At 47.3% G+C, this 9,584-nt stretch overlaps 1 protein-coding gene across 1 annotated transcript; it reads left to right on the top strand.

Annotated features, from left to right (window-relative positions):
- Positions 1–1,781: 1,781 nt before the first annotated feature.
- DSEL (dermatan sulfate epimerase like) lies at positions 1,782–8,835 on the top strand. Its single transcript, XM_064150295.1, has 2 exons — positions 1,782–2,158; positions 2,864–8,835. Exon 2 carries the CDS (start codon positions 3,787–3,789, stop codon positions 7,435–7,437), a length of 3,651 nt encoding a protein of 1,216 aa, XP_064006365.1. The 5' UTR covers positions 1,782–2,158; positions 2,864–3,786; the 3' UTR covers positions 7,438–8,835.
- Positions 8,836–9,584: the final 749 nt, after the last annotated feature.

The raw sequence follows: 9,584 nt of genomic DNA, 5'->3' as shown, positions 1-9,584 counted from the left end.
TTCCACATGTTCTGCTCATTCAGAATTGCTTAACAATTTATGGAGGAAGTCATTCTCTGAGATTCCAGTAGGTTCCAGAATGGGTCAACCATGGCAAAAAAACACAACAGGTGCAACGCAGGTTACAATGAGAATAGGGGGGGGGGGGGGGGAAAGATATGGGAGGTTTTCATCCCTTGTGTATCCCACCGAGCTTCTACTGCCTCGAAGAGGAATGTGGCCTCTGTTGTTGCTTTCCACTTCCCTTTGCTCTCCTCCTGGAATAACTTCCCCAGTAGCACAAAAAGACAGAATTTTAGATTCAAGGTCAGGGAATTATGTGCTGATCTTCAGTCATTATGCAAATGTCTTCTGATGGGAAGATATGATCCAAGCAATCATCAGTACTTTTTCCTCTTAAGTCAAGTCCACAGGGCACCTCTGAAACATTAGGTTGGTTCCAGGCATAGTTCATCATTGATGGAAATGTGCATAATTTAGTTGTCCTAAGGTGCTCTCTGTAGCACAAAGAAACAGAACAAGTATCCATAATGTATGGCCTCTATATATTCATATATTCATTTCAAGATAGTTATACACTGAGCAGCTTAAGAAACAAATATGCAATTGTTTTCTAAGATAACAGGGAAGGGGATACATATATATATATATATATATATATATATATATATATATATATATCACAGTATCACAGTATCATCAGGGTTGGAAGAGACCTCACAGATCATCAAGTCCAACCCTTTACCACAGACCTCAAGGCTAGACCATGGCATATATATACACACACACAATGCCTGGGAAAAAGTGATGATTTTTGCTGTTGGCATGATTAAAACCCACATCCTTCAAGGTAAATGGTTGCACACACTCAAAATCTCACACCCTTTCTTTATCTGTAGTGCACGTACTACTGAAGAATAGCTTGATCACAAGCTAGGTTACAACTGCAGGCTCTGAAAGTCATCACCAGGAACCCGAACTGCAATTCAAAACCCCAAAGGGTGTTCTACCTCTTGAATTCCGTGGGCGAACCGCAGGAATCAGACAACATCTCCTGGCCGTTGACCGCATCACTGCCCGCGAACGAGTTGGGGGACAGAGGTTTTTACACTTCATTAAGGTTATATATGTTACTTCGGGAGCTTTCAGCTACAGTTGAATGAGAGTGGCATAAAATAAGGCGGCAGTGCAGGGAGGTCATAAACAGCGGGACCGCTCCGAGCAGCAGATGCTGCGTACCCCTGTGGTTTCTGGGATGGGAGCACCGCTGGGCTCACAAAGTTGCGACCCAGAGGACGTCGCCCTGCCCATGGCCCCCAGAGCCGATTCACGACGGAGCGGTAGCTGCTCGCCGGCCACGGAGGCGACCTTCTCTCACCACCGCAGCATTTTGGCTTGTTTTCCATGGATCCCTCGCACTCCTGCCCGCTGCTCCCCGCGCAGCTCCATCCGTGCTACCCGGACCTTCCCTCCCCGCGGACTCGGGGGAGCCGCCGCGGGAGCCGCCCGGGCTGCACGGCCCCGCCTCCTGTCGCCGCTCCCGGGCGCGGCCTCCCTCCTCCCAGCGCCAGCCCCAGCCCTGCCCCCGGGAGCATCCGCCGCGCTCCGCTCCACCGGTACCCGCTGCTGAGGCGCAGGAGCGACGGCGGCATCGGCTGCCGGGAGCGGCGGACAGCTCACGCAGTCGCAGGGAGGCAGCAGCAGCCGAGCGCGCCGGCGGAGCACGCAGAGAAGGATTGGCACATCCCTGTTCCGCCGGGGGCGGCTCTGACAACCCCTCCGCCGCCTCCTCTCTCTCCTTCCTTTCCTCCCTCCGTCCCCGCCCCTCCGGAGCGACGTCCCCCCGCGAGTTTGCTTCGCTACCCGCGCCCATCGCCGCATCTCTCCTGTCACCAACTCCGGGGCGCTGCCGGCCGCGGGCAGGGACCCGAAGTTGCCGTTAGCCCGGGTGGAAAGTAACGACAACGCGGAAGGGGCCGGAGCCGCACACAGCATAGCCCGGCCCAGCCGAGCGGGGCTGGCGCAGCGCTCCTCCACACGCAGCATCCCCATCCCCGACAGGATGTTGGCTCCGCGCCCCGCGCTGAGCTGGTCGGGGCAGAGCGACACCGCCCCGTGACCGCTACCGGCAGCCCCGAGCCTCGCCGGATCCGCTACGGTAAGACGTGAGGGTTAGAGCTGGAGGGAGGTGGGGACGCCAGGCGTAAGGAGACTGCGGGAGGAGTCTGGGCAGCGGCCCAGGGAGAGCGCGGGGCGCGGCCGGGGGTCGCCGCCGAAACTTGTCCAAGTTGTGCGGCCGCGGGGCGGCGGGAGGGGCGGCGGTGGTCGCCCTCTGCTGGCCGCGGGAGGTGCGGCTCGGGACGGCGTGGAGGAGGCGCGACGTGCGCCGGCGGGCTCCGTCCCGCGGCTGGAGGGGCTTTGTGGGTGGGTTTGGCTGCCCTCCCGCTTTGCGCCTTCGTTTGGCCGTCAGAACCAAGCGTGTGGCTTATTTATACATCTGTTGGAGTATTTATTTCCGTGTTTATCAATCTGAGCTCCACGGAACGTTAGTGGCTTCTCAGATTTATTTTTCCTGGATAGCTCCCGATAGCGTCATGGGAAAATACAGCCTGAGAGCTTGTAGTCAAGCCAGGAAAAGCTGAAATAAAATGAGCTGAAGTAGCCGCTCAGGAACTCCCGTTTTGCTAAAGATGGATTTTGTGGAGCTTTGAAAATGCTCCTTTCGATTTAATGTCTGTAAAATCCGAGGTGCATTAACCTACCTTCCCTGGAAAAGTTAAGCACTATGTTGTTATCTTCAAGTACTTGAACTATTTTCTGACACCCCTACAGCTTCTGAGAACTTCTGTTTCTGTTTCCACAGAAAGAACCAACATGCAGAGTGGAAGGAAACCTCAAGGTGGTCTTCTAACCAGGAAATCTGGACCTTCTGCCTCTTTCACATGTTTTCTTTTCGCTTCCTAATGGGAGGAGCAGGATTATCTGAATCACTGAAGCAAAATTTGGGCATCATTGGCTGAAGAGAAGATGAAAGAAGACTTGAAAACGCGTCGATACTCTGTGACTATTAATTCAGATGCAGCATTCGCAACAGGGAATAGTGGTTAAAAGCAGTTGCATCAGAGGACGCTGAAGGAGGATCGATGTTGGGCTTTTTTTCCTCAGTCATTTTTTCCTTTCCCACTCACCCATGAGTCCCAAAAGAGAAAGATGGAAAGCGTGCGTATGAAAACTGAGATGAGGGGCAGGCTGAAGACAATGACTTCACCTCTGGAGTCTGTTTGCCCTGTAAATTCCCTCTCTCATCCAATGCAACACATTGTTCCACGTAGATTATATCGCTCTGTGATCGGTGGAGTCGCTCTCAGCTCTCAAAGTGCAATTTGACCTGGTTGAAAGCTTTTGGCAAGAGTAAATGGGTGACTCGGATTCCTTTCCTGAAGTCAAGTGGTTCAAGTTGTCAGGAGATTTGGTCTCTTAACTTGTGGTTTATGCGCTCATCTGAGAGATTTTACTTTTTTTTCCTCCCTGATTTTAGTATTTATGCTGTAGAGTTGCGTTTTGACAAGAAGTGTGAGCAGACAAGCCACCTGAGAATTAAGTTTTCAGCAGCCTTTTTATTTCAGTGTTGCAAGTAATCTGAGTATCAGTTGGAATACAGGCTTTTGTCCTAAAAATATGCCTTAAGATGTTGGGTTTTCTGTGAACTGGATCAAAGTTTGACATCTGAACGTTGTGCTTTGTTAGGAAATGCATGCCTGGGGAAGAGGAGCTGCCTAATGGATCATGGCTCTGATGGTCTTGGGGCATACTTTATTTCTAGCTCTAATGATGTTTGCTGTCTTCACTTTTGAAGAATCTGTAAGCAATTACTCTGACTGGGTGACTTTCATAGAGAACGTAGATCAATATGAAAAGCAGAAACTTGAAGGTCTCAGTGCTGAGCAGAAGCTGAAAAAAACAGCCCTTCATCCAAGCTTGTATTTTGACGCTGAAGATGTCCAGGTGCTGAGGCAAAAGGCTCACACCAGTCATTCCCAGCTCTTCAGAGCCATCAGAAGCGCAGTGACGGTTATGCTCTCCAACCCGTTGTACTACCTACCTCCACCCAAGCACGTTGATTTTGCTGCTAAGTGGAATGAGATTTACGGTAACAATTTGCCACCTCTAGCGTTTTATTGCTTGCTGTGCCCCGAAGATAAAGCTGCCTTTGATTTTGCCCTGGAATATATGGATAGAATGGCTGGCTACAAAAACTGGTTGGTTGAGAATGCGCCAGGAGATGAAGTCCCCCTCGGTCACTCCCTAACAGGATTTGCCACTGCTTTTGATTTCTTGTACAATTCACTGAAAACTGAGAGAAGGCAAAAATACCTGGAGAAGATATGGTCTGTAAGTGAGGAAATGTATGAGTACTCCAAGGTTCGTTCCTGGGGAAAGCAGCTTCTCCACAATCACCAAGCCACCAACATGCTTGCTTTGCTTATCGGGGCTTTAGTTTCTGGGGTGGACAAAGGATCTCAGGCAAACATTTGGAAACACACTGTTGTTGATGTGATGGAGAAAACAATGTTTCTGCTCAACCACGTTGTCGACGGGTCGCTGGATGAGGGAGTAGCCTACGGGAGTTACACAGCCAAGTCGGTAACGCAGTACGTTTTCCTGGCCCAGCGGCACTTTGGTATTAACAACCTGGGCAACAACTGGCTCAAAATGCACTTTTGGTTTTACTATGCCACCCTCTTACCAGGCTTCCAGCGGACTGTGGGCATAGCCGATTCCAATTACAACTGGTTTTACGGTCCTGAGAGCCAGCTGGTTTTCTTGGACAAGTTTATCCTGAGGAACGGAGCTGGCAACTGGCTGGCACAGCAGATTAGAAAACACAGACCCAAGGATGGGCCCATGGTGCCGTCCACTGCACAGAGGTGGAGCACACTGCACACTGAATTTATATGGTACGCCGCTGAAATCGCTCCACAGCCACCTCCTGACTATGGCACTGCTAAAATGCACGTGTTTCCCAACTGGGGAGTTGTTACTTATGGGGCTGGGTTGCCAAACAGCCAGACAAACACCTTCGTGTCCTTTAAGTCTGGAAAACTCGGTGGACGTGCTGTCTATGATATTGTTCACTTTCAGCCATACGCCTGGGTTGATGGGTGGAGAAGTTTTAATCCAGGACATGAACATCCCGATCAGAACTCTTTCACTTTCGCTCCCAATGGACAAGTGTTTGTATCTGAGGCTCTTTATGGACCTAAACTCAGCCACCTGAACAACGTTTTGGTCTTTGCTCCGTCTCCTACAAGCCAGTGCAACCAGCCTTGGGAAGGACAGCTTGGTGAATGTGCCCAGTGGCTGAAGTGGATTGGTGATGAAGTTGGAGACTCAACTGGAGAAATTATAACAGCCTCCCAGGCTGGAGACATGATGTTTGTGAGTGGTGAGGCAGTATCTGCTTACACGGCAGCAATGAAACTGAAAAGCGTTTATCGCGTTTTGCTGCTCTTAAACTCTCAGACCTTGTTAGTAGTGGATCATATCGAGAAGGAGGAAGACTCTCCTGTTGATTCTGTCAGTGCCTTTTTTCATAACCTTGACATTGATTTTAAATACATACCCTACACATTTAAGAACAGATACAGCGGAGCTATGATGGATGTGTGGGATGCCCACTACAAGATGTTTTGGTTTGATCATCATGGGAGTAGCCCTGTTGCTAGGATACAGGAGGCAGAACAAGCTGCTGAATTCAAGAAGAGATGGACTCAGTTTGTAAATGTTACCTTTCCCATGAAAAGCGCCCTCACGAGGATTGTTTACCTTTTCTATGGCCCCTATGTCAATGTTTCTGATTGCAGACTCACAGATAATGCAAAATCTGGGTTTCAGGTTTCACTCAGCGTCAACAACACTGAAAACATCATCTCTGTTGTGACCGAGTATCAGAACTTAAAGACCAGGTTCGATTATTTGGGATTTGGTGGTTTTGCCAAAGTAGTCCATGGAAACAGAGTGACCAAGTTTGGTTTAGGTACTGAATCTGTGAAAAAACAGGTGAAAAGCACGAGGGTGGTTTTCCCGTTTGGATTCAAAGTGAACGTGGCTGCAGGGTTGATCCTGGGCGTTAGCTTGGTCATACTGGCTTTCCAGTGGCGCTTTTACATATCCTTTGGTAAAATGTTGCGTTGGATCCTGGTGCTGGTTGTCACACTGTGGCTTGTGGAGTTGGTGGATGTGTGGAGCGTGTGTACTCAGCCCATCTGTGCAAAGTGGAGCAGCGACGTGACGAGGCTGGAGCACGAGAAAGGCAATAAAGCCAAACAGTTAGAAGGAAACCCTGTTTTTTTGCCAGATGTTATCATTACTTCACTTCCCATTTCTGGTGCAGAAATTTTAAAGCAGCTGTTTTACAACAGCAGTGACTTCTTGTACATCAGGATACCCACTCCCTACCTTGAAATTCCCGAGACAGAGTTTGAGATCAATTCCTTTGTAGATCCATGTGAATGGAAGGTTTCTGATGTCCAGAATGGTCATTTTCGTCTTATTCAAGGGTGGCTCCAGTCCCTGGTTCGAGGCACAAAGCTGCACTTACAAAACATCCATTTACATGAAGCCAGCAGAAGTAAAATTGCTCAGCATTCTGCCATAGGCAAAGACAAAAGGAAAAGATCAAAAAAGAGAGAAACTCTATTAGAGCAAAGAGGCAGGGCAAGAGGGAGTCAAGATAAAGATGCTGAACATGTTAGGGAACTGAGAAGACATCTCCTCTATTACCCTAATGCACGACCTGTGCTTAGTTTAAGTAGTGGAAGCTGGACATTAAAGCTTCCCTTCTTTCAGGAGATCCTGGGACCAACAATGAGAGCATTATACGTGGTAAGGGACCCACGGGCATGGATCTATTCAATGCTGTACAAAAGTAAGCCAAGCCTTTACTCCTTGAAGAACGTTCCACAACACTTGGCTGCAATGTTTAAAGGGGAGAATGGTAAAGGAAAATGTACTTTAAATGAAGGCTATGCCTTTGAATATGAATCATTAAGAAAAGAACTTTCAAACTCGAATTCAAACGCTGTCTCTGTGTTATCCTACTTGTGGCTAGCAAACACAGCAGCAGCGCTGAGAATAAACAGGGGCTTGCTGCCGACTAACTATCAGCTGGTCAAGTTTGAAGACATCGTGAGCTTTCCTCAGAAGACAGCTGAAACAATTTTTGCCTTTCTTGGTATTCCTCTTCCTCCTGCTAGCTTAAACCAAATATTGTTTGCCACCTCCACCAATCTTTTCTATCTTCCTTACGAAGGGGAAATTTCGCCAAGCAGCATTCACGCCTGGAAAGAAAACATGCCCCACGAAGAGATTAAACGGATCGAAGAGATCTGTTGCTCTCTAATGGACCATTTAGGATACCCAAAGTTTATAGAATAAATGCTGCTGGTCAGCAGAAATTTGCACTAATGATCTCTTGACTCCCAGTTTGTGGGTAAATACCAGAGAAGTTTGTTTATTCTTGTAAAATGTGTACAGTCTGCTACTTTCAGAGAGGTTATTTTGAGAAAAAGATAGCTGTGCTTGCAACTGTGGTTGGTTTCTTCTGTGTGGTTTTGGTTGTTAGGGGTTTTTATTTGGGGTGGTTTGTTTTTTTTTGGGTAGCTTTGGTTTAGTTTGTTTAATTTTGTGTGCGTGTACTGGGTTTTGTGGGGAGTTTTTTTGGTGGGTTTTTGGGTTTGTCTGGTTTTTTTTTAACACCTTGGGACTATTTTTGCTGCCTTTCGAAACTAAACAAAACAAAAAGCTGTGTGAACCTTTGAAGAACTACCAGCTGGGAACTTTACTAGCTCAGGGGATTAGTAAGAGAGCATGAAGCTTTTCGCCTCCAGCTCACCAGTTTGACTCCAGCCTGAGTGGTTAGTTCCTGAAAGCGCTTACAGCCTGGTGATTTTGTGGTGCTTCTATGAAGTAGAACTGGTTAAACTGGTCCATTTCCCACTGGTGATTATCAGCCCCCTTGGATAGGTTTACTGAAACATTCTGTCTGTCTCTCACTGATCACTATCGTGGTGCAAAATGAACGTGTGCTGAGATTTCAGGCTGTTCAGTGTCCCTTCAGTGGGAGGAGAGTCAGAACATTTGAGTTTCTTTATCTATGATCTCAGCAGACAGGCCCAGGACTGGAATGGACATGGATATTGAATACAGATATGGTTCTTTCAGCTCAGAGATATGGCACTTAAATTGGTTCTCTGCTTTGATGTAAAGAGAAGACTTCATTTTCCATGCCTGGCTATGTGGTACCATTTTGTAAGCCTGGAGTAAACTATCTGGAGAAAAAGAAACAGGATAAAATCTAGGAAACTGACTACATCTTTGTGTAGTTTTGACCTGCCTCAACCTAACTTAATTTTGAAGGCTGTTAACATCTTGGTTCCTTGCACTGTTTTCATACAGTAGCTCTTGTCTAAGAGGTTCTGCAAGGATTTTCTCTTCTTTGAGTAAGACTTTTCCATCTTCCTCTCTTGTAACACATTTCTGTGCTGATTCTTGTGCATCAGTTCACTGAGACCAGTGCAAGTATTTGATGTCATTGTCAGTGGTTTATTGTTGATGTCTGCATAAAGTGGCAGTCTGAGATACAGAAGATATGAAATAAATCTCCAGGTCTGTGTTGCTGAGGGATGTTTTGCTTTTGTGTATGATGGATTTCTGGAGGACAACCCTTGCCAACCTCAGGTCTCCTTTCAGAGAAGGGAGAAATCTGGAAATCAGCCGTCCCTCAGCCACCACACATTTAAGTGATGTTTCCCTGCAGTAAATGATTTCCAAAAACTGGTTTTTGTTGTGACTGGTGTTTCTTTTACTCTGTGCTGTAACACGGTGTTGGTTTGGAAACAGGTAGGCTTGATAGGGTCGACGTATCTCTGTCACAGCTTATTTTCTTCTTGAGTCACTGCCTCTGTGCGTGCCTCTTAAAAAGAAATAACCTTCCCCATGTCCCAATTCAACTTGCTCAGCATTCTTTGCAAATGCCTGCATATTATGAATGTCTGCAGATGTGTAAATGGGATCACCAAGAGGCAGCTGTTGTCCTTTAGCAGCTGTTTTTTGTTACAAATGGAATTGTCTCCGGATACACCTCCCATTGGGTTGTGGGAGCTGGGGTAAGATACTGAAGTATGTCTGTGATCACTGTTTGGAACTGGGTGGTAAACGTTAGGCAGTCTCCAGAGTGCAGTGAGTTTCTTCCTACAGACTGCAGGTAGCCTTGCTGATTTTTGATATGTGAGGCATTATGCAAGATCAATCATCTGTATTAACTTTGATATCCAGGTGGTGATTAATGACTCTGAAAACTGTCTATGAGCGTTAAAACTCACCAGAAAACTTATTCACAGGTTCAAAAATGCACAGGTTGGAAATGTACACGTGCAGGGCACAGGCAAAACTAGATCACTTATTTCTTAAAGTGGCAAAGGCAAGCATTATACTGGAAGAGGCTTTTAAGTATTTACTCACAAAGTATAAATCAGGCAGTACCCAAAGCAGGTGGAGCTCTGTCTTGTCAGCCACCAAGACTT

Source organism: Pogoniulus pusillus, chromosome 10 (genome assembly GCF_015220805.1).
Source record: "Pogoniulus pusillus isolate bPogPus1 chromosome 10, bPogPus1.pri, whole genome shotgun sequence".
Taxonomy (NCBI): Eukaryota; Metazoa; Chordata; class Aves; order Piciformes; family Lybiidae; genus Pogoniulus; species Pogoniulus pusillus.
This window is presented reverse-complemented; position numbering and strand designations above follow the sequence as displayed.

Excerpts from the sequence above, each read along its gene's own strand:
- DSEL (XM_064150295.1), top strand. The coding sequence starts at position 3,787 with ATGGCTCTGATGGTCTTGGGGCATACTTTATTTCTAGCTCTAATGATG.